General features: G+C 40.0%; 1 protein-coding gene across 10 annotated transcripts in view; it reads right to left on the bottom strand.

Annotated features, from left to right (window-relative positions):
- The window catches only part of OSBPL9 (oxysterol binding protein like 9), a 59403-nt gene that overhangs the window by 8145 nt on the left and 25456 nt on the right, over positions 1-25802 (bottom strand). Inside the window, exons 4-12 of one of the 10 annotated variants that reach the window (XM_083619572.1) lie at positions 24018-24094; positions 19115-19210; positions 17604-17651; positions 15285-15314; positions 14202-14252; positions 8951-8989; positions 2780-2873; positions 1618-1722; positions 879-1038 (exon numbers count right to left, since the gene is read on the bottom strand). In XM_083619572.1, coding sequence (XP_083475698.1) covers positions 879-1038; positions 1618-1722; positions 2780-2873; positions 8951-8989; positions 14202-14252; positions 15285-15314; positions 17604-17651; positions 19115-19210; positions 24018-24094 — 700 coding nt within the window. Of the gene's footprint in view, positions 1-878; positions 1039-1617; positions 1723-2779; positions 2874-8950; positions 8990-14201; positions 14253-15284; positions 15315-17603; positions 17652-19114; positions 19211-22065; positions 22216-22300; positions 22595-24017; positions 24095-25802 lie in introns of those variants that run through there. The other 9 variants (XM_083619574.1, XM_083619580.1, XM_083619581.1 and 6 more) reach the window with 9 other exon arrangements.

A 25802-nucleotide genomic window follows, 5' to 3' on the forward strand; every position in this document is an offset into this window, starting at 1 on the left:
GGAAAAGAGACCAAAGGAAGGCCAATAGTTCACTTTCATTTAGCATTTTAAAAGAGTTAAGGAGTGTAGCCAGAGGTTAAGCCTCCAAGAGTCTGCTGACCCACAAGAGAGGCTTTTCAGGGAACACAGGGGGCTGCAGTGGGTAGAAAGGGAAACCTCTATTGTGTTCCTTTGCAGCTTTGTTTTTGCCTGCCATTACATTTGACATCAGGTGTGGGAGGAACTGTCTCTGTTGAGCAAATTAGGACACCCGCCAGGCCAAATTAGGCCAGTATATGGTGGGTCAGCTTTAGCAGTTTAAAGGCTAGATGGCTATAGGCAACTCACTACTTAGTTGATGGCTGAAGTCTATGAACTGAGGAACACCTCTGTGCACCACACAGCAGCTCATGAATAAAACGTCAATTTCCATTAGCTTCTATAAGAATTTGTGCAATTTTCATATCCACGCAGGGCATAATGTTGGCACATTATAGTTGCTTCATTCACAGTAAGAATTTTTAAAATCGGAATTGTTCTTAATTTGTATTTTTAAGAAAGTGAGAAAGTGGAGTAAAAATCCTGGGTTAGATCCAACACATTTTGATCTGTTGCCCACTTGTACAATGAAGCTTATCTTTCCTTTCTCGCTCCCCTGCACCCTCTAAAATCTGCTCTGGAGGGTCTGGGGATCCTGTGGAACAGATTTTGAGGGCACAGAGGGAGCTGCAGGAGTGAGGTAAGAAACCATAAGTCCTGTTGTGCAAGCAGAAGGACATCACTGAGCACTGGCCACTGTCCTAATGATTTCTGCTACATGCATGGAATGTGGTCAGTATATGTACCGACTTTGACAGTTCTCAAGGAAAAATAGTGTTCTTTGGCTTCCCATTACTTACTCCAAACATCTCTTTGGGGATGAGCTGCTTTGATAGAATTCATCAGCATCATAAAATTCATCTTCACTGCTGGAGTAAGAGAAATCTGGAACTGTATTTGGAGAAATATTGGCATGGCTCGGAGAAGTTAAACTGCTGCTAGGTGCTGACTGGCCACTTCCTGTAACGATTATGCGTATAAATGTAAAAAAACCAGTTTGTTGTTTTCAAACAAAACATAAGGAGCTGAACTTTTATTAGCTCATGAAGTTCAAGATCAATAATGATTTATAAATAGATCTAAACACAGTATCTTTTAAAAAGTAACGACAACAATCAAAGGAATGGAAGAGACCTGTAACAGAGGTGATTGGATGTAAGGCATGTCTCTCCCAACCAGCACATACCAACCAGCATTCCTGATTGGTGCAGGTTGGGGCGGATAGGAGTTTGAGTCCAGCAATGTCTGGAGGGCACCAGGTTAGCCACTTTGGTCTAGAACATCACCAGGGTTTTATTCCATCCACTTGGATATAGTGGGAGCCTATGAAATCACCAATAAAGCATGTGCATCATGAAAAGGGGTACCATTCAAATCCTGGTGTTGCGGTACTACAACACCCATCTGTTCCAGAGAGAACAGCCAATGGTCAGAAAGGATGGGGGTTGTACTCCAGCAACATCTGAAGGTCCACGGGCGCCCCACTCCCACCAAACTGTGGGAGTGTATTTTGAAACAAGATAAGCATTTGTGCTATACCTGTACTATTTGGTGTTGGAGTCTGGTGACTTCCAATTAATGCTACAACTGGTCCAACTGCCAAGGATGAAGGTCGCTGCTCTGATTTGCAAAGCTGGGTTGGTTCTAAAAGTTATTACAAAGTGACAAGTGAAATGGTGTAAGCAAAAATCCTGACGTATTCATGGTATCATCCTAGGCACAGAATGTATTCTGCTGTTCTACTCTCCGTGTGGGAAGATGAAAGCTCACTGCACTACCACATTTCCTAGTTTAGTTGAGTATCTTTAATGCAAAGAACAGGCAATGAAGATAGGGAATGCAAACACACTACTATGTGAACTGATTATAAAAACACCACTTGTAAAAAGAAATCATTTAATTTGAGTACAAGAGGAAAGAGTCAAATATACTTCAGCGAGAGAATAAAGTTAGCTCATTTCCAAAGCAACAGCACAGCACAGCACAGCACAAATAGCTTATAAGCTACGTCCTTTATGCAACCACATTCAGCGAATACAGTGGTACCTTGGTTCCCGAACACCGCAAACCCGGAAGTGAGTGTTCCGGTTTGCAAACGTTTTTCGGAAGCCGAACGTCCGACACGGCTTCCGATTTGAGTGCAGGAAACTCCTGCAGCCAATCGGAAGCCGTGCCTTGGTTTCTGAACCGTTTCGGGGGTTGGACTAAGTTTGAGAACCAAGGTACCACTGTATATGCATTCTACTGGGGTGGTTGTCCTTGCCAGCTCCACTCAACAACCCCACGTACCTGCCAACTCCCCCTCCCCCACCCCTGACAAAACCCTCCTCCCTTTACACTTCAACTATCCCTTCACCGCTTGCCCCAAGCCCCATCCTCTTTTAAAGGGGTGGTGCTTAGCCAAACTGCTTCGTGAAGCATCTCCCTCCCTCATTAAACAGCTTCCTTGGGTTGCCTGCCACCCACACTGCTAGCCTGTCTGCATGCTGTTCATCATGCTGGAATTGGTGTGGCGGCAGCCTAACATTTTTATGCATGTATTTAAGAAATAAAGGGATTGAGGGGGGGGGGGAGTGGGAGAAAGTGTATATAAAATAAGTCACATTTGAGCTGAAACAGGGTATCTACTATTAATACTAAAATTAAATTTTCATAAGTTTCAGAAACAAACATTTCCACAAGTAGTTTACAAATACTATACCTGAAGGTAAGACAGTTTGGGTAGGCATTGTGCTGATCACTGAAGATTCCAATAGACTAGGTTGATATATTGCATCAACAGGATTAATAGTGCTCTACGACACAAAAAACAAAATTAAACCTTTTTTGAGAACCACAGCAGTGTGTGCTCCGTGCAGGAACTTTCTTAATGCAATAGCAAAATTCCTGAGAGAAAAGCAAAGTGACAGAAGTACAGCAAATGTTCTCCAAGCATTAGTGGACTGTACAGAATAGTAGTAGTGAGTTGAAAGTGAAATTAGTTAAGTGTAAATATACTCTATCATAAAACCCAGGAGTCCCAGCTTTAATTTTTAACGTAGTGATGTGATAGCAACCCTAAAAGATGACAGTCGATCTAGAGATTGTGGTTTACTCCTGCTTTCAGAGAAGATATTCAACAACTCCAGAAGTACTACTGAACATGGTGCCATAAGAATTTGTCAAGAATCTTGAACAGGAGTCACTATGAATATGTTTTATGACTCAGAGATTTCATTTTGCTCCTTTGCAGTTTGAGGGAAAGCATAATACATTGTCTGATCTTGTTTCACACTAGTTCATTCTACAGTGAGACACAGTTCCATTTATCTTTCCGCCTTCAATTTTCTTTTTCAGAAAAGCAATCATCCCTTTAATAATACCCCTTAAGACCTTTTCACACACTACCACACTTGCCAGATTCTGATGCAGGACTGATGTCACTTTGATCAGGACAGGAAATTAACATAGTGTATCAACTGTCACTATTTTAAAGGGGAAAAGGCTATAATACTTTCAGCAAGTTGAAAAATTGATGAAACTGAAAATTACCAGTATATGGTGGGCGAGGTATTCATATGTTAGGGTTGCCACACATCCGGAACTTCCCAGACATAGCCAGTATTCGGCCCTATTAAACAGCGCCCGGGCAGAAATTGCTGGAATGTCTGGGAAAATCCAGACATATGGCAGCCCATGTTGGAAATGGGAGATTTTGGCAAATTTCATTAAAAAGAGCTCGAAGCCTCTCTGCTTATTTAGATTGGGGCGGGGGGAGAACAACGCAACTTCAGCAAAAACAAAAAAAAAAAAGCTTAACAACTTTTTTTGTCTGGATTTTCACTTTTTGAAATATGGCAACCCTATCATATGTGCCCTCATTATACATGTAACATCTACTAGGATAGATCTGCTTCAAAGAGTAGAAAAATGAAGGCAGTTGGGTATATGATGTGTACGGATGTGTGGCTCTGGTCACATGTTATGTGGTACAAGTGAAGGCATGCAAAGATCCATCCTACTAAACAAACTGCAAGTGATGCCTTTGGGAAATAGCTGACTTTTCATTTTGTTCAAACTCTGTCAGCAGAGTTCTAAATGTGTGGGTTAAATACAACTGAAATCACCTTTACCGATATTTAAAAACTAAACCTAAAACAATCCCGCCATTTGCAGAGCACACGGTCAGAAATAAAACAAAGTAAGGCTAGAGCAGTCAGCAACCTGAAAACTCAGCAGACAACACAATCTGATAAGATCCATTTAAATCCAGATATTGTACAAGATTTCATATCAAAGAAAGATAAACCTAGAAAAACAGTAACTCAGAAGATTAGACACAGACTAAACCGAACATGAGCTTCTTTCTGGAAAAGTAGGACAGCAACAAAAATAATAAGGAGTCCTTGAAGATATGAAGAGAAGGGGAGCATTTGAGGGTAGTACAAGCAGATAAGTTTTTCTTTTGCAAATGATTAGCAAGAGTGTTAACTGGTTTTCTGCACACACATTGAAGGACTGTTGTGATAATATATGGGAACAACTCAGAACTTGAGAAATACGGTAACTTCAGGGGCAAGAAATGCTTCTTGCAGCAAGTAGTCTCTTCCTGCTTTTAAAATGGCAACAATGGCTATACTTTGGAATTAGCTTCCTGTGGAGGAAGAACTAGATATGGAACAGCTTTAAATCTATGCAGCACAATAAATTTAAGCAACAGTAAAGGAGGGCATCCAATACAATCAATCCACTGATGGATCGAATCTGCCAGTGGAATGGGAAGCGAGACAATCTTCAGCAATCTCCCTCCCCCCCAGCCTTCTAAATCTGCTCTAGGGGATTGGGGGGGGGGGCCTCCAGAGCAGATTTAGAGGCAATGTGGGTTGATAGAGAATCTCCAAACGTTGCCTCCCTCTCCTATTGTGTGAATGGATTCCTTTCATCAGTTGATGAACAGTATTGGATACCACCCTAACTACTGGACAAGACAAAATTGCTGTCGGTAAATGAAATTAATTAGAGCTTATTTTGTTCATTGCCATTTTTAACTATTATAAAATAGCATTTGACTCTAATTTTAAATGTACTGAGGTTGTTTGGAAACTGACTTTATACAATACAATTTGCTGTCAAAGATGAATGTTTGTTATGCCTCTTACTTCCAACATATTGGAATGATCTCCTTGATATTTTGCCCAGATCCTCACTGTTCTAAAGCTGTTCTAAAATGGTGGTGGCCCTCTAGTTGTTGGACTCCAACTCCCCTCTATCCTGCCTAACATGGCCAATGGTGAGGGCTGATGGAAGTTTGAGGTCAACAACATATGGAGGGTCACAGCTTGCCCACCCCTATTCTAAAGACTTTTATGGATCTTTGAGAATAATGCTTTACTGTTCAGTGTCAAAATGAGTTGTGTTTAAAAGTCAGTATTACTAATTCTACAAACACAAAAATCATGCCAGTTGAGAGAATGGGTGTGATCTAACTACCACAGCATTAGGTATAATTACGAGCATGGTTAGTTACTAATATTTTTCCCCATAGTGAAGGTGAAATCTTGGTCCTCTCCTCCCTCTCTAATAAATACTATCTCTAGTTAATCTCAGAAGAGTATTTGTGAATGGTGTGCCTGAAGAACAGCAGTAAGAACGAAACAGTTGGGACAAAGCACTGGGAAATTCTGGAATACTAATTCCTCAGTCCTTGAACCAAACACTACGTAATGTCAATGCAAAGGCTTTTATTCCATAGTCGTCAAATCTAGTCAAGGTTTTGAAAGACATTATCAAAACATGGTGATAATTTATCAGAGAACGTTGACAGACTTTCAGACATCTGAAGTGATGACACCAAAATATTCATTTTCAGGCATTTCAATTTCATTCACCTCAGTTCCTTATTACATTATGATTATATTGGTATACCAGAGGATCTGTACTTGAGGGGAAAAGACTAGTCAGATTGTTACAGAACTAAAGAATCATGCATTTTACTATGCGTACAATCAGGAAACAAGTTTTCAAAATTAAAACTACAATAGATAATTAGGAGGCTATCATACTGAAAAAAAATCAAGCTAATTCAACCCTGCAAATATCACGGTATGTTTTTAAAACATGGATACTCTTAATGCATTTTAAATTACAATATACTCATCTGAAAGTAATTTCAGACAAGTTAGAAGCACTATTAGCTGGAGTTTTAAGGACAACGGACCAGATATTCGGCTTGTTCTGGATAGAGTTGAACTCCTCAAACAGCATTATAGCTTTTCAACTTACATGTTAGATTATTGGAATTTGCTTTACATAGCACTGCCCCTTGAGATAATTGGGAGCTTCAATTGGTCAGAAACAGTGAGGGTTCTGATGGGAGCTGTCCATTTTAGATCACATTGCACCTATCCTCTACCAACTTCACCAATTTGCGTCAAGTTTCAAATCAATGTACAACCTATTATCTTCAGAGCCCTAAATGGTTTAGAACCAGAATCTCTCAGGAAAGTCGTTTCCCTATTCCCAATATGAACCTGTACAGGACGCTCACTCTACTTTAGAGGGCCTCACTCAGGTTCTGATTCTGTCTGAGATGAAGTTGGATACATGCGAGAGTGCCCTTTCAGTCATAGCACCCAGGATGTGGAAAGGCCTCTGAAAAATGCTTGGCCTCTTGACTGTCTGTTTTCAGGTAGGAGTTAGCAGACCTTTTTAGAACTGCAATTTTATCACATACTTTGCTGCCGTCTGGGTTCTTTAGTTTTAGGTTATAACTGTGTTTTGTATTATACTACTATTTTATGAAAGCATCTTGTACACTTGTCTAAAAAGGAAGACCGTAAGTGAACAACAATAATCAACACGTTTCTACATTTCACCACAAGGCAGCTTTGTGTATTTTACTGGTCATATTTGATAGTTATAACAGTGTTGTGTCAAACTAGCTTTATTGGGAGGTTCTTGGTTGAAGGTTTTTCATGAGCTGGTTCCCCCAAGTCAGAGGGGGAAGGCTCTTACAAGTTGTTAAATATATTGCAGGATAGAAAATTGTACCAGGGAAAACTGTACAAACAGAAAAGATAGCTAAATTAAGCCTGCAGATGCAAAGTTTAACAAGTCTTTTTTCAGCATTTTATATTGATGATTGTTACACCTTTGGATGTTATGCTGTACTGTATATTTATATATAGTACTTGGATTTTCTTCTCTCTAAAGTTGTTGTGTTTATTGTACCTGGATTTTTTCTTATGTAAACTGCTTCGAGATATATTGATAACAATCTATAAATGGCTTAAATAAATTAAGGCTTCTAGGATTTCAAGTCAAATGTTTTCTCCAGGTAAACTAAATGAAACTGGACCATTCAATGTTGATGTTTTAGAAATAACTTGTTCATGTTAAGGACATTCAATCCTTTCTACAAGCTCTTCAGTGTTATTTTTAAAAGGTGTGTGTTATGCTATGTTGATTTCAAGCTTATAGGAAATAACATCTTGTGTTCCATGTGATTGAAAAGCTTTCATTTAATTATAAACTCTGCAAAGTCTTCACAGCCAGCCTCCTATTAATCTACAAGCAACACCAATTAAAACACTAGAAAAGTAGAAGATTAACACATTGTGTATCTAAAGGTTCAAGCAAAAACAGATAAACATGACCGGAAATATTTTGAATTGTAATACAGTACAAGTAAGTTTGAGAACTGGTAGGAGCTCAGTACTGTTTAAATTGGAAACTCAAGAGGACTAAGGCCTTGTTTATTATGCTCATCACAAGAAATCCTGGCAATCGAGTTTCTTAACTGCAGATCTGCCATTCCTGAGTAATTACTATTCCTCTTAAAACTGCATTCTCCATTGCTCCCAGAATGCTGCAGTGTTTAGAAGTTATTTATAATCTATTGATTTGATGCTATGCACCCACATCTTATTTTCAAACTTGTTGTAGCAGAAAGGAAGAACTTGCTTTGAATTTCCACATTTATAAGACATAATCTCCTTTGAGACCATTAATGAATGCATATGAACTCATACAGTTAAGAGGCTATCCTTAAACTTTGCAAACTAGTTCACCAACTTTATTTATAGGGGAATTCTCACTGTGACTGTCTTGTGATTCACTAGTGATATCATATACAGTATATAGAAGGTACTTTATATTCCCAACTTTATGGCATGATGAGGGTTTTCTTAAAAACAGACCTACACTTACCCTACCAGACTGCAGTTACACTCTTGTCTCATGGGGTCCAGCACTACTTTGTTTCCTGTAGTTCTAAGGGTCTTAAAATGTGTTTTTAAGTTTCAGCAACGAGGGAAATGGGCCATGAAAAAAGGTCCCAACTATTTATTAAAATGTAGGGTCAACTAGAAAATAAGAAAAACAAGCTACTTCACATAGCTGTTCTGCTCTTGTTTAAGCTAAAATGCCAATGTAAGTTCCTACCAATTTACAAACACTCAGAAGTCAGGAAAATGTATACAAATGGAAGACAGAAGTAAAGTTACATGAAGTATATACAACAAAGCAATGTGACAGAAACTTCTAGCATGTATTTCAAAAGCAGTATTATAAAGAAATGTTATTCTGAAAGCACGTGCATTTTAGGTACAAGAAGAGTGACCAAGTTATCATCCCAGTTTTCCCCCATTGCGGGTTTAAATTTCCTTCATTAATAAGAAATAGTGGTGATAAAAGCGAAGCTGGGATTTAATATTCTTAATTGTGATTTTTGAAGCTTAAGGAAAGTGACAACATATTGAGGAGACACCAGAAGATGTGACTAAGAAAAAGAATGTCAAAATTGAATGGAAGTTCAAGCCCCTGTGGCCACATGACTGCAGCTTTAACGTTCTGCCGAAATAAAGGGAGATTGAAAGATTAGATTTAAACTTACTATAAGTCCATCTGCGTGCTTCTCCTCATTACTTTGGTCCTTAAGGAAAAATGTTACAAATATTAACATATCAATTTTTTTACTAGATGCCATGTCTTTGCTTATATGAGAATAATTGTTTTTCTCCAGAATTTTTTACTAGATGCTGTGAAAGTGAAATGTCTCTGAAGGAAAAGAAACCGATTAACCATTAGAAACCTTGCACTTTATAAGCCATTGGTATCTTCTTACAATAGCTAGCTATATTTGCTATCATCTGAAGATAATAAAGGCTAACATATCAATACTGAAAAGCGCTTTCTGTCAGATGAATATAACACTGAAGAAGCATGCTGCTATGTATCTACTAGTTCTGTTTATTACCAAGTATCATGAAGAGGCCTGCACAAACGCAAGATATTGCAAGATATTTCTGTGACATGCAAGGTATTTCTGTGACATGCTCCTTGATGTTTTGGAAACTATCACCTGGAAACAATTACAAGTCACTTAAAAGAAAAGCATGATAGTGAAGGGTTTATTTGGCCACGACTAAATGCCTCAGTACCAGTTAAATAAACCCCTCACAGGTGTATGCTTTCTCCTACCACAGGTCTTATCTCTGTGGTCTAGAGTAAGTGTAATGCTAGCCAACCCTTCAAAAATAGTTAAAGGATTAGGTATAGGCTGTAGGATCATGTATTTTCCCTTCTTTCAGGTGCAAGGTTCCATCCTACTCCTCAGCTATACCTTAGCTGTGAATGAACTGTCATTCATCTTACATTCAAACTGCATCTCCCTATACAGTACAAATAATCCGTAGTTAACCAGAGTACACAAACATTTAGCAGATTTTCCTTTTATGAAGTCTAGTATTCTCCTCGATACAAACAACGAACCAGACAAAACAAAATTATCCTACCCTTCTTCCAATGAACTCAGGGTGGAGTCCAAGGTTGTCTTTTCCCACCCCGTATTAGTTTCATGGGCTGAACCCTGTTGGGCTGAGTATGTACCACTGGCCAAAGGTCACACGGTAAGCTTCATGGATTGAACATGGTTTAATTGAGGAAGTGCCAATCAGAAATATCAGCTGGAAATTACTTCAAAATTTCATCACTGAGTAGGTACCAAAAGAGCACAGTGAAGGGACCTACTTGCCTGATGTCACTAGGCAGTGAGACCCAAAGTATAGCTGTTCCCACACTAGAAGATTGCATATTATGTGGCACCTTTAACAGTGCCAGTTCTGGGGCAGCTGAGTGGGCACACATGGGGCAAGATGAAGCTGCAAGTAAAGAGGTACCAAGTTGCTAAAGGCTTTACATACTAACAGTAACACCTTGAACTTGGCCTGGTAGCAAACCGGCAACCAGTGCAGATCTCTGAGTAGAGATGTTACATGCTGAGAGGGTCTCAGTCCTGGCAGCAACCGTGTTGCAACATTCCTCACGAACTGTAGGCTTTTGGATTAATAACAAGGGAAACCCCACACAGAGTGTACTGCAGCCATCCAATCTTGAAGTCACCAGTGGCTGAACTACCGTGGTCAAGCTCTTGTGGTCCAGGAACAGCCACAGCTGTAGCACCAGTCACAGTTGGTAAAAGACTCTTCTAGCCACTGATGATACCTGGGCCGCCAGGGACAGAGCTGGATACAGAAGCAGCTCTAAACAATGGATGTGATGTTGAATAAAACTGCCAGTATATCAAAAGCCATACTGAAGACTATATGGTAACAGAAGAATGCAGGGAACCAAGCGTAACGTGCATTAACAACTTTATTGGGTCTGTAATTAAATGATGAATATTAGTGTGTTATTTAATACTTAATCATAGAATCATAGAGTTGGAAGGGACCCCAAGGGCCATCTAGTCCAACCCCCTGCAATGCAGTAATTTCAGCTAAAGCATCCATGACAGATGGCCATCCAATCTCTGTTTAAAAATCTCCAGGGAAAGAGTGTCAACCACCTCTTGTGGGAGTCTGTTCCAATGCTGAACAACTCTTACTGTCAGAAAGTTTTTCCAAATGCTTAAGTGGAACCTCCTTTCTTGCAACTTGAGTCTTATCCTCCAGAACAGGAGAAAACAAGCAGGCTCCCTCTTCCATGTGACAGCCCTTAAGATAATTGCAGATGGCTATCATATCTCCTAATCTGTGGCATATGCATATACTTGAGAGATGAGAGTTCCTAATCAGATTATTCTAAAAGAATATATGTAATTTTTAATGTTGAAAACTTAATTAAAGTCATTAACATAATATACAAACTCCGTGGCGGAGTACAGCCAATCATCCATTGCAGAATCCACAGAATGGAAACAAGATCCAATGCATAATCATGTAATGATAAAGGCGATTACACTAATCCCAAATATTCATTGAAACACGCACACACATATATTAAATGCAGTGATCATGCTCTACGCTCTTTTTTTGTGGACCAGGGACAGGAAAAGGCTTGCATTTTGCTAAAATAAAGCTGCTACAAAAACGAAGGTAGCTTTGTTTCCTCAACCTAAAGCATAATCATACAAAGTCCATTATTCCAAGTCACCCAAGGTCCTATAACTTGAGTAAAAAAAAAAACAAACCTAGCTACTTTGATTTCTCTTGCACATTTCCCATGGAACCTATTGTGGGTTTGCAGTAGCTGAATTCCTAATTCTTTCAAGTAAATGCTGCTCAAAGCATGGCACTATTTTTAGAGCTAGGAGGGAATAGACGAGGGCCTCAAACATCAGTTTTTATCTTGATGATTTTAAAATATTATAAATGGATTGAGAAGACATAAGGCTGGCAGAGAGTTATGAACAATTCTATGTTAGTAGGAACGTCATTTCTTTATCTGGCCCACGGGACTCTACCCATAAAATGCCCCCTTTCCATACACTTCACCGGCATTGCTCCACAGCCTCAACAGAGTCCTTGAATTGGGATACTGCCTCTCGATCATCTGACTGGAAGTGGAGGGATGCATATATAGAAACCTTTGCCTATTGTGTGGCTAGGAGGCCTATAAAAGGTGAGTGTCTCTACTCACATTTGCCTCTTCCCATACCTACTTTCACCTCTGATCTTGCTCACCACTGGTATGCATCTCATGGAAGCAGGCTTATTAGGGAATGTGGCACAAGCTGCAAAAAGTTCCCTATCCCTATCTTAATGCACTATGTCTGAGATAATGGGCTGGATCCAGACTTTACAGCTGCAGGCAGGAGTATCTCGAGTGGCATTTCACTCAGGGGATGCTCCTACTGTTGGTGGTTAAGGGAACTTCTGCCAACTCTCCCCTTCTGCTGCAGCCCCCAGAACCCTCAGAACGATGTGGGACACTGGATTGGGGTTAAAGGGAGAGACAGAATTAGCAAAAGAAGCCTCCCAAAATTCTGCCAGATCAGAAGCCTTCAGTATTGTCTGCCTCAGGTTTGCATAGGTTTGCAAGGCAAGGTATGTTCCAAGAACAAAACTGGGATAAGGGTGCACTAAACATTATAGCAAATGGGTTATGGGGAGAGAGAGCAGCAGCAAAGGTCTCTTTTGTGGATGAATGACTCAAATATTCTCTTCCCCCATCTTTCCTTTTGCACTTTCTATGGAAGCTTTCTTAACTGGCATGGGTATGGGGAAATTTGGAAAGCCAAGGAGAAAAGCCTAAGCATCAGATACATTATTAATAGATGCATTTTACAATCTTGTGCAACTGCCTATTCAGAATTCTGAACAGAATATTTATAAATCCAACTTATTCCAAGGCAGATCAACAGTTTATCTGACCCAGAACTGCCTACCCTGTCCAGCAATGACTTCCCCGAGGACGCCAAAAGATATATTTCCTGACTTTCCTATTACTAGAGGTCCTTCAGCTGCAGATGTCAAGGACTGAATTTGAAATCAAACATGCAAAGCATGGGTTCCATCACTAAACTACAACCTTTTCCTCACTTGTTTTTCTTTAGTAAATTGGCAAGCTTGGCCAGAGACATATGGACAACAAACAGCACTGAAGGTGTTCTGTTTCTTCACCAAAATAAAATTTTAGAATATAAAATCACAGAATACTCCAGAAACTTTGTTTTATTTATGCTTATCTTCAGATTTGCAGATGGTACACTCTCTCTTCAGCAGTGAGGCATGCATATCTTCCATGTTTTCACAGAAAAAAAATGAGTAAAAAGTATCCTTACACCACAAGCAAGTCTCACCCTCTTCTCCACCTTGTTAGTCTATTATGTATGGGAGCTATATACAAACATAGCTCTCTTTGGAGAAACCTGTTACAATGTTGTACTACAGCACAAGTGCACTGGGGCTCACCTTCTTTGATCATGTATAAAAATTCCATAATCCAGTTTACGATTAGGATTTTAAGATGCCCAGAAAAACTTAGTGGGTTTTTCACTTCTGATATGGCAGGAACTTCAGTGCTATAGGTTAGGAATTATTAGGCCTATTAAGATTAGAGAATAAATCCAAAATTTTAGAGTAGATTAGTACATGCAAACCCATTTGGTGAGTAAGGGCTTTAACCATACATATGCAATATCTTTTCATGCCAACAATTGCTCCATTTTATCAATTCTCTATCCAAGGACCATTGTTAAAGGAGGACATGTTTTAACTCAATTATCAGACACTGATATTCAAGATGAGTTTTTGAAGGCACAAGTACCATCAAATTTCAAGATCAATCTTTAATAGACTATAATTCTGTTATTTATACTGTTCATGTACAACCTAGCAGAGCGCTTTTTTAAACATTTGTTTCGCCATACTTCCAACCTGGGGGCTTCCACGAAATAGTTGCTTGTGAATGTTTAAAACACCAAAAGTAATCAAACCAATGTAGGCACTGACATAAAGAATCTGTTTTTATGTATGCTCAAACAAAGCATGAAGAGCACAGTCACAACATTTGAGATTATGGTAAACACCACTTTGTCAGGATCAATAGGTCAGTATGATCACCACTTTAATATGAAGAATGGCACAGCATTGAGTATGCTATTGTATGCATTGTATAACTTATACAATGTACATTCATATACCCCTGGCAATCTACTTACAGTATTTATCAATCTACCTACAGAATGCAACAGGAGGGGAAATAATCAAGTCATATAAATGTACATATATCTATACCTTCCAATTCTTATTAACTTTGATGATTCAATGCCTCTACAATATACAAATCGCACAGAACGATTTCTTCCAGAAAACATTATACTGCAAACACTTTTTATTGTATTTTCCAACAGAGATACTTACTTTAGCAATCTGCAGCAACACAATGCAGTGTTTTATTGATTCAACCATGCTCTAAGGGGGGCAAAAATAAACATGTTAGTATTTCTACAAAACTTTTACTGCTTAGAATAGAGTGTTAAGGAAGCAAAGTACTTCCACTGGTTAGTATGTTCATTATCAGTTTAGTACTTATTTGCCATAGATATCTTGTAAGAATTCATTTATGATAACATTTCTGCACTCGAATGAGTGAACAGGGTGGAGAAAATCAGTAACTATTTTGCTAATAGTTTTAATGGATCATTATTTCCCCAATTTATGCAGCTAAAGCCACACAGGGAAAGAACATTTGATGGGTGAAAGAAGCTACTTCTTTTTCTAAGAGCAGTTAACTGACATCCTGCAGGTTATTGCACAAGCAAGATATTGTCTAAACTGGCCTAGGCACCAGTGCCCTGCAAAGGTTTTGGACAAAAGCTCTCCCTGGCCCCAACCCCCTGGGATAATGGGAGCTGTAGCTCAAAATATCTGGAGGGCACCAAGTTGAAAATACCTAAACAATACCTTCACAACAGAAGGATTAGAGCTGCTTTTGTTGCTCAGATTTTATCATTAAGTTATGAAAATACAATAAAATATATACTCCAAAAAGCAACAGGACTTGTAAATGTGTCAAGTTATTTTGTGTCATGCTTTCACAGACCTGACTGTTAAGCAGGTTACCATCAAGCATAAAAATATTCTAAAACACTACTATATTTTCTATTTAATATAAACATGGAACATAATTGTAGGGCACAGTCTCAATCTCCATTTCCATCAAAAGACAAATATGAAGATAATTTGGACCACAGAAGTGAGAGGATGACCCCTCCCTCCTGAACATATGGTACAATCCATTCCCCCTCCTCTAATTAGGTGGCATAAGGAGAAGCAGGTTCTCTGCATTTGCCAGCAGGCCATTTGGGAGACTGGGGGGCAACTGATCTCCCACCATTCCATTCTAAGTGCCTGTCAGCAGAGCAAGTAGCTAAAGAGGAATTAAAGATCCAAGCCAAGCCCTTAAGTTGCTTTAAAATATGTAATGATTAAACACATACTTACACTGGTTGTTTCTTTGAGGTCTTCAATCTTCTGGAGGAAAAGAAAAGAAAAGCAAGGTCTTTAGCAATGTGAAGTTACTCATCTTCAAGATTGCTTCTTGTTAGTTATTGTTTATTTAAAACATTCACATAAAATATAAGCTTAATATATGAAGCAGCACTGTGCAGAGCTATATGGACTAAGTATTGTCTACTCCAACAGCTCTCCAAGATCTGTCTTCGCTGCCTTTTGCACCCGGGATCCTGCTGAATGAAAACAACAGGATCCTTACTGCAATCAAAGCAGACATATTCCATTATTACACTGTGACCACTTTGCAACCATTTCTAGATAATTAAAAGAGTACCAGGAATGCAATTTGCTTTAGAAAAGGGTTGCCCAACAACACTAGAAGACGACTTTAAGCAAAGGGTGTGTTGTGCAAATTGTAAGGGTAGTGCTTTTTCTAGCATGATGCACTGTTAAACCGTGCCCTGCTGAACAACCAAAGATTATTAATGCTTGGTTTACATTCCCATCCCACCCTGCAGATAAATAGTCTAAAGAGAAAGCTTGAAAGCAAGTACTGTACAAGGCGGCTTCAACTGAAACATGTTCATCCAGGAAATTTAATCTTCATTCCACATTTATCCCAACTGAAAGTGATATATTTGCATTTGAATCAGTTCAGACACTGTATTCCTATACTTGTGTGTGAAATCATGCAAGTACAGAATTGTTCAGACAGCGGTGATTCATCTTCATATTGTTAATTGTCATAGGTTGTTCCAAACTGCCACACACTTGTCCAATACAGTGAAGACTCAAGTCTGCCTTTTCCCCGTCTATGTAGACCAAAAACAAACTTTGGTCAAAGCTCAGGTTTGTCTGAAGAAAGATAAACTATAAGTGACACAGTAATCCAAATCATGATTTAGCTCTGGGTAGTGCAGCAGCAGGAGGAGTACTAGGGTAGGAGTGCAGCAGCTGTGATCCCCTCTAGGAACCTGCATGTTCGCTCTATGTCATTGTTTGGCTTAGCGTTATGTGTTGTCCTGTTGTGGCATCTATTTTTCTACAGGGTCTATAGATGTGACAGTTTTGACACAGCTTTCCATAAAGATTAAAAGGAAAAGAGAAGTGATGTCATGGTTTCCAGTAACATTTCCTTAAACTACATTTCTACAGGAAGCAGCTGCTAGTTGTCTTGAGTCAGGGGAAATAACTACCTTATTGCTTAATCAGAAAATGTCTAGCATTACTGAAGTTGTTAGCCGCCTGGAATGGCTGGGGCAACCCAGAGGGGCAGGGTAAATAATAATAATAATAGTATCATGCTGATTTTAAAGAAATACTTTGGGGTGAGTGTAACTGGAACCTCTTCCTTCTGCATGAGAGGAAGCAGCTTTAAAATACTGAATGCCAGAACAAATCAGGAAGAAAACAGCTCATCCGTTGCAACACTAATCTGCCATTACAACAAATTAAGACTAGAGGCCAAACAAGTACAAGGTCACACCCCAGCGGCAAGATTGTATAATGATAAGACAGTGCCAAGTGCTAGATTACAATCTAAAATATGAAGTACAGTTAGCAAATTACCCTGTTCTAGAACACAAAAAGCCAGCTACATGGCTAGTTGGTTTAGAATCATTCTAACAGTGCTGGAAGTTATTGCAAAGAGAGGCCCAATTACTTCTCAATAATTGACTAAAGCGTGAACTTAATTTTATTTGAATTGGATATATAATTTTACCTGACATGTGTAGAATCATAGAAATGTAGAGCTGGAAGGGACCCCAAGGGGCATCTAGTCAAACCCACTGCAACCACCAACCTTCTGGTTAACAGTCAGACGCCTTGTCATTTTATGCTCCTTATTTCATCCTTACATTACATATTTCATTAAGCCCTATGAACTATGCTAATGGTACAATAGTTCATGAAAAGTGAGTGGGGCACAAGGCACTGCTAACTGAACTTCCAATAACTGACTTCTCCAGGAAGCTCACAGAGAAAAAAATATTTAAAACAACTGCAGCATGAAACTTATTGAAATAAAAGGATAAAACCTTTTCTATGGCTCTCCAAGCTTGTTTTCATCTTTTTAATTATATTCCACTGTAATGGAACAATTGAAGACCCGTTAGCAATTATTATTACAAGTGTTTTCCGTCCCAACAACTAAAAAAAATAAAAATCTATAAAGCAACGCTCAATGCTAGTTATCAGCTGTATATAAAAGGAGTGCTTAAATTGCATTTTAGACAATTACAGGAAGGCTGAAAAGTGAACTTCAGGGAGAGGAAGAAGCAACATCTATATAAAAAGTATACTTGCTTTTCTCTGTTCGTCATCTTTGCAGTTCTGAAGCTTTTCATCAAAGAGCTAAAAAGAAAAAGGCACACAGTATCAAACATTGCTAGTAAAGCTTTTAAAATGCAAACATGATAGCAATTTATTCATTTATTTTTTAAAAAATCCAGAGTCTGCTGATCATTTGGTTCCATCTTACCAGAAACATGTTTAAATTACCAGTGGTCTTAATCATCAGTATTTCACACAAAAATAATAATCAATATCACATACTAAGTCAGGAAAGATGTTTTGTCTTTAACCCAAACATGAAACTATTTGGAGGGGATGGGGGCTTCTTTATTATTGCAGAATTACATTTTTAAAAAGCCAAAGAAAGTGCTTAAAATTGTTCTGCGTTCTGTTGCTTCTGTCTCCTTAATTATCTGTTTCCAGTCAATATAATGTCTGAGCTAAAGATCTTTAGACAGTTTCTTTACAACACAAAATAATGTGCTGCATGTAAAGCAGAGATGGAGACTCTGTGTCCCTCCAGATGGAGTTCAATGATAATTCCCTTCAGTTCCAGCCAGCATGGCCAATGATCAGGGATGGTGCCAGTTGGAATCCAACAGCATCTAGAAGGTTACAGGCTAGCCACCACTCTGTAAATGATTGAATAAGCTTTAAGCCTTCAAGGCATGCAAAACAGAACCTCTCTTGCACATATTTTTACTTCTCAAATACTTACCCCATTTCAAAGATTAAATATGTTAAACATATCATGGATAAATCACAAAGGCAACATTTACTCTCTCCCTCTCCTAATATATATAATAAACAGTACAGGAACTACTGTTTTAAAACAGCTTTTTTAAAAAAACCAAAAAACTGAAACCATTTCAAGTATGCTTGTGATCCAAGTCTCTACAGTTGAGTTGTGTCATAGATGACTGGGAAATTTTAGGTTTTGCCTGATTTTTAGTTTTAATTCAGTATTGTACAATTTAAAGATTGCACGACACAAATTAGATTGTATTCAAGCTACTTATCGCTCCTAGCTTAGTTTCACTGTTCTAAGGAACAAGTTAGGAATGAAGAACTTGAATACTGAAATCTTCATCCAGAATCCCTAGCCAGTGGTGTCCAAACTTTTTTCAAAAAGGGCCAGATTTGATGAAGTGAAGACCCGTGAGGGCCAACCAAACTTGTTAACCTTTTTTAAGGATTGAAGTTGTTGAGGGTTTTTTTTAAGTTTAGTTAGGATTTTACCCCAGGAAATAAACTACCACAGGAGCCGTATTAAACCGACTGGCAGGCCGGATTATGCCCCCAAAATGGACTTTGGACATGCCTGCCCTAGAGATATAGTCTTTTAGCAGGAACTGCTGTTAAATTTCGGAAACCCATCTAACTACTTAGTGAAAACATGGATCAATGAGCTTCAATGATGACAATCTTTCATAACCCATTTATACCATGGAGGTTAGGGAGAAATCAAAGTGCATCTTTACTAGATTATTGTAAGTCCGGTTACAATAGCAAGTTCAACATACCTTCAATTGGTCTATCAAAATTTGTAGATAAGCATCAGCTTCTGTAAGTTTTTTATCAAAATCTTGGACACTGGGAACAAATCCAGGATCCACACCCTATGTAAGAGAAATGCATTACATTTGAACATATTTACAGAACACACTGAACAGCACCTCATTAGCTGCAAGATTGAACTGGGCAAATTTCAAAACCATGGAATAACCTGCCTAGATACACTTTAAAGAATGAAAAAGGCTAGAACATTATATTATTCCTACAGCATAGTGAAATGATTAACTCACTGCGAGGACTAGGGCTCTCCTAGCACTATTCTAAAGCCTAAATATTATGTTCTTGTGAGGTTAACTATTTTGCTACGTAAGCCACATCACAGCAAAATTGTTACTAAGGTGAAGCATCCAATACTCTTCCAACTAAAGTTTCCTTGTAAAACCAGGCCTTACAAATGAATTCTCAAATAATAGAAATAGAAGCAACAATCCAGAGCAGCTCAATTGTTCAAGCCTATACGTGTTTACTCTGAAAGAAGTCCCGCAGTGTTCAATAGATCATATCCCCAGGATAAATACACACAAGACTGTGCTGAAAATCTACACTGGATTGTGACCACAGATGAATCAAGAAGAAAGGGTATTTCCACACCTCTGCTTTTTTCCTGCTTTTTCATCTACTTCATTTAAACAGCCTCTCTTATCCTCCTCCAAAATGCATAAAAAGGTAAAGGTAAAGGACCCCTGACACTTAAGTCCAGTCGCAGACGATTCTGGGGTTGCGGCGCTCATCTCGCTTTACAGGCCGAGGGAGCCGGCATTTGTCCACAGACAGTTTTTCCAGGTCATGTGGCCAACATGACTAAGCCCCTTCTGTCACAACGGAACACCGAAACCAGAGCACACAGAAACACTGTTTACCTTCCCGCAGAGCGGTACCTATTTATAAGTAGCTAATACTTGCACTTTGGGTGTGCTTTTGAACTGCTAGATTGGCAGGAGCTGGGACCAAACAACGGGAGCCTCCCATCGTGGGGATTTGAACCGCTGACCTTCTGATCGGCAAGCCCAAGAGGCTCAGTGGTTTAGACCACAGCGCCACCTACGTCCCTTCCAAAATGGATATAAGGCTTAAATGCTTATATCCATGTTTTAAATGCTATGTTTTAGCATTTAAATGCTAAATCCAATGTTTTAAATGCTAAGCAACCTTCACTTTTAAGAGAAGCAATTTTAGAAGACACATACTTTAACAAAAAATATTTAAGGAACAGAAGATTCCTAACAGAATCCAAACTGTCACTCTTTCACTTCCCTGCATCTGTTTCCACAATAATGTGACCTCTAGTGAAATACGTGCAGTGCTTCTATCATAGCTATCTTTCACATGCATGTAAATGACATAAAATGCTACAAACTTCATTCAGTTTTAAATGTTAGTTAACTCATTTACATTTTATGTATTTCAGTGAGCATTTGCATTATTTCCAATGAAAACGAAGTTAAATATACTCAAGTCTTAGAGGTATTAAAAAACCAAGTAATTAAGCTATTAGCATTATGTTACAAGTTCTGCACTACATTCCTTTTTAAACTAGTATGATTACTAAGCTATTTAAGTACCTCAGCATTCATTAGAAAGCAATTCTACCTGACCAGGTTATATAAAAGAGGCCTTATAAGCTCACTCACCAGAACATGGGAGCCAATTGTGACTTCTGAAATGCATAAATTCCTTCTGAAGTACCACAGAAGTGCACACTGAATGCTCAAAATGGCCACAGAACAGTGCTTGAGTCCCTTTGGGCATCCTGTACATTTGCTACTCTTTCCTTCCTGTGAAATGCCTAAAGGTATGTGATCCTTGTTAGAGTTATACCTTATTTGCTGTAGAAGTCTGAATGATCCTTAAAATGAACTGGGATGTTTGCCCCACATTATGTAACATTTAGGACATAGCATGACCACTACAAGAAATACACTACAAATGCTACCTGCCCAACATTGTTTCACCAGCAAGTATTTGGCTCTTGAAATTCTTTAGAAAAAAATCAGGGTCTACCCAGCAACTGTAGAGCCTACCCTCTCCCCATTGTTTCTAGGACCAATTTTCCTAATCTGCAAAGAAATACACCCACTTTCCAGAGAGTCATGGAAACATGTTGGGCATATGCTGAGGGAAGGAAGGATCACAAGATCCTTTAGTTGTGGGAAGCATTTCTAATCACTGGGAGAGATTGGCTTCCATGTCCATTCTGGGCTACAGGACCAAGTTCCTATGACCTCTTGGAAGTAACTGAAGCATTTCAGTATGTCTTCTTATTTGAATAATGTTGTATGCTTTAACAGTGTACACTACTTTGATGTTCCATGACACAGCGGTATAGAAATCCTTTTCTAAATAAAACGTAACTCAAACCTACATACTGTGAAAGAAGCTGATTTCAATAGGATGTGAAAGGAAAACTAACTTTCCTGCAGCCGAAATACGAACTAGGCTAACCATCGAGTGGGTTTTAGAAACGATCTCCTTATATCGCGGTCGAGGTGATCAAACTGGAACTGCTTGTTTTTAAACAGCAAAGTCAGTGGCAGTAATTAGCCACTTCCACCAATGGCAGACAATGGAGCCTGCCGGACTGAAATCAGGCAGGGCTGCTGGGGGGGGGTGAGTGCACCCCCTGGTGTAGCGCGCACACAAGCGCCGCGCTCTTCCTCTCCTGCGATCAATGGCTAGAGCTGCTGCGTGCGATCCCCGGCCCCGGCTGCAGGTACAGGTTCAGGGCCGCGGGCTTCGCAGCCCGCCCCCTCTCCTCCCCACCCACCCCGATTATACACGGGGTCGACCACAGAACCGAGGCGTCCGGGTGGGCCTCCGTAAGCGCAGGCTGACGGAGATCGAGGGCGCCCCCTCCTGCCAATGTCAACGCTGCGCCGCCCCAACGCCCGGCCCTACTCACGCAAGCCATGCTTCCTCCCCTCCCGGGCACGCTGCCGGGCGGGGTCTGTCGTCGGCTGGGCCCCCTGCCCGCAGGGAAGCCGCGTCCCCAGCCCGCCGCTCGAGAGCAGCGAGGCTCTCCTTCGCACCGAGCCGGCTCCCGATTGGCTGCGGGTCAGGTGCCTCCCAGCCCGGCCCTTTCCTCTCCCCCGCCCCGCGCACCGACTGAGAGGGGGACGCATAATAGCCATACACACCGGGCTGCTTCCTTCCAGCCGGCGCTGCCGGCTTCCTCCCGCTTTCTCTCGAGGGCATCCTTCGTCCCGGGAATCTCCCGCCTTCAGCGGTAGCCTCTACCCAGCAAGGCTGCAATCGGGGCAGGAAGACCAAATCGCCGCGCGCTGAAAGGAAGCCCTGATTGGAAGGGCTGCCTTGGAATCCGCAGCACCGACTGACCTCGGCCGCCGCCTCGCTACCCAGCGGGCTGCTTGGAGTCTAACCTCACGCGCAGCGCCACGGAGGACACGGGCTCATCCGGATATGTCACCCGCCCCCTGCCTTCTTGCATCATCTGAAATGCCTCCGGCAGCTTTCTTGTTATTGGCTACAGCGCCGATCGCTCTTTTCCATTTCGCAATCCTGACCCCCGTTTTACCTACGAGCGGACTTACTTCTGAGCAGGCATGGCTAAGATGCTAAGACTAACTTTTCGCATCCGCCTAGATTTCTGTAGCTCACTGTCCTTCACCACCTTTAAGCGCAGCGTGTGCACAGTTTCTGCAGAACGCAGTTAAGAACCTTTGCAAGGCTAGGCCTGCGAATCCTGACTATTTGGAATTGGGTATCACTGGCGTGGATCCAGGCTAGACCAATTCCACTCTGCGCATCGGGGTTTTTCCGCCCAGCAGTCCCTTACACTGCCTGGAAAGCTGCTCCTGTCAGAGGAATCTTCACCATAGCAGGAGGCGGGGCTGCGGCCAGAGGAAAATCTAGTTTCCCCGATTTCCAGCACCTTTTGGGGGGGGGCGACACACGGAGCAGCCATGAGAAGGGGAGCATAAAACATCACCTGGCCTGAATGCGGCTTAAGCCCAAGTAAAGCATGCTTCAGTGCCAAGCTGCCATTTTCTAACGTTTCTCACTTGAAACGTCACTATGATTGATGCCCATTAATATTAGGCAGTTGTGCCTCTGCATTTGCTCACTACCTTAAATATTAAAAGTGCACCTGCTGTTATCCATAGCTGGTGCCAGTGTCTCCAAAGAAATCCCTTTCTGTGATAGCACCTTGGAGTGGCTAATATTCTCAGGAGGAATATTTACATAGCAAAGGTTTCAAAGCAAGAATATGCAGGTTTAGTTTTGTTTGGTTCCCTTTCCCCTTCTGCCAATGTGCAACACAGACAGCACTAATTTCTCCATCATTATGCACTACAAAAACACAGGAGTTGGGATGTGTTTCTGTATAGTTCAGTGTTATTTGTATGCTACCATAAGCAATGCTTGATAAGCAAGATTTTGGCAAAGAGTACAGGTTCATTATTTGGATGAACTGGAGATCCAGAGGTGCAGTGACTTGAAAATTCCTGCAATGATCTTAACATTGCCTCCATTCTTTTTTTTTTTTTTAATCCAAGGCTTTGTTTCAGGTAAAGAAAATAGAAATTAAAACTGCGAACAGGTCATTGAGTAGAGTCCACATAACAATCATCACAGGAATCTTCCCATCATTGTATTCTTAGATCTCCAGTTCAGTTACAAAGGTTTCTCATTCACAGACCGGCAATAATGTAAAATTTGTCAACTGAGGTGCTATATTTGCAAGATGGAGACATGATATATGGCTTAATTTCACAATAAATGTAAGAACAAATATACACTCATGGAATAGAGATTAGTATGGATTACATTTTATACAGGTATTATGCAGAACATATGCATCTCTTTTAGCTTAGGCTAAACTGACTAACGCACCTGAAGCTGAAGAGTATGACGAAGGATGGTTTCCTCTAAAGCATGAATCCATTTCTCTCTCTCATCAGCATCTCGAGCTGGAAGAGTATTAAAAATATACTTAAGTGGCCTTAAAGAAACAACTGGAAACTTAAACCAATCCCAGGTCAGTAATAAAATGTCCTGTTAGTTAAGCAAAGCTAATCAAATGAAAATTGCTTGCTGAGAGACAAGCCTACATTATAGCTAATGAGAAAGTTTGAAGATATTGTGAAAAATAAGTACATGACTGAAATCCGAACACAGTTTTTATGGCAACTACAGTACAAATACTCCTGAATATTAGCTAAACTGAAATAATTCACAATTCCATACTAGTATGTCCCAAGCAATAGCTATCAACTTGTACTTGTAGCCATCTTAAGGATGGAAATATATGGGAACGGAAGAAATGAACTGATTCAAGGTCCTCCATTTATAAAATGACAAGACAGCCAGACAGCTGCAATGCTCCCATCCTGTCTATTATATTTCTAGTCCACATTATATTACTTATTTTAGAGAATGGAGCTAGTTTTTACATAGTTCACTTACATGGTAACTTCCAGCGGTTCTACTTTCATTTTAAATGCATCCAAAAAATCCTATACATAAAAAGCAAGCTCCGGCATTCAAGATATCACAAATCTAGCATGAGAGAAACATGGATTTCAGACCAGTTCATGCAGATTAAGAGGTGGGACTATGCAGGTAACAGCTGCCTCAGAACAAAGTAAACAAGCTGCAATCTGGGAATAGCTGAAAGTGGAGAAGATACAGCATGAATATACTATCAGAAGTCCTGCACTACAGGCACCTCATTTGCTGAGGCCCTCTGTGGTTTTGACATTCTGCTATTCTTAATGATAACTGAGTCAAAATTGAAACTGATAGGATCTTCAGAGTTTATTGGAAGTACATCTGCACACTTCTAAGCAATAAAAAGTCTTTTAAAAAGGGTATGTAAATAACTCAAAATGCAAAGGTGGGCAATAATTCAAATGGTGAAATTTTGTTTTCATTCAGTGAATCAAGCACAGATATAGTAATCAAAATAGCTCACTCAGTGCAATAGATATCTGGGGGAAGAATCACAGTTAAGCAAGCAAAGATGCTGAAACATTGGCCTGCCTCCAGTCCAGTCACCCTAACTCAAAGATTCACAGCTGTCTGTTTCACAGATGAAGTAGGTCAATACTCTGCCAAGAAACTGAAAAAATCAGCATGTGATATGTGAGCCAGGAAGGAGCTTGGTGTACTCCTAAATACTGCCCACACTTCTATGGGAAGGATGTGGTCACACTTCAAGCATCCTGAAACTAGTCTGCTTATAACAAAGTCCTATGGCACTTTAAAGATTAACAAGTTTATTCTGGCATAAGCTTTTGTAGCAGGAGCAGCTACAATATTAAAAGCAGCTTCTAATAGTGTTAGGTTTATATATGTAATTAATAAAAAGACAACACACATCTAGGTCCTGCAAAGCTCACAGGGTCAAATCACTGCTTGATCATGGAGCTCAGTGTATGAGTGTTCACACAGATGGGTCCAAAAGTCAGTAAACTAAATAGATTCAAAATGCTGTAAACAAATGTTACATTCACATTTGCCATAGCAATTACATCAAAGCAGCTATTTACGTTACTGCAAATATTCAGATTTATCCTGGTATGTTCAGCCTTTTAATTATCAGTGCATATTTTATTGCGGTACTGCATCAATATTGCAGCCTTGTAGTAGCTAAGTGACAGTTCAATTTATGGAAGC

Source organism: Podarcis filfolensis (assembly GCF_964270895.1).
Source record: "Podarcis filfolensis genome assembly, chromosome: 6".
Taxonomy (NCBI): Eukaryota; Metazoa; Chordata; class Lepidosauria; order Squamata; family Lacertidae; genus Podarcis; species Podarcis filfolensis.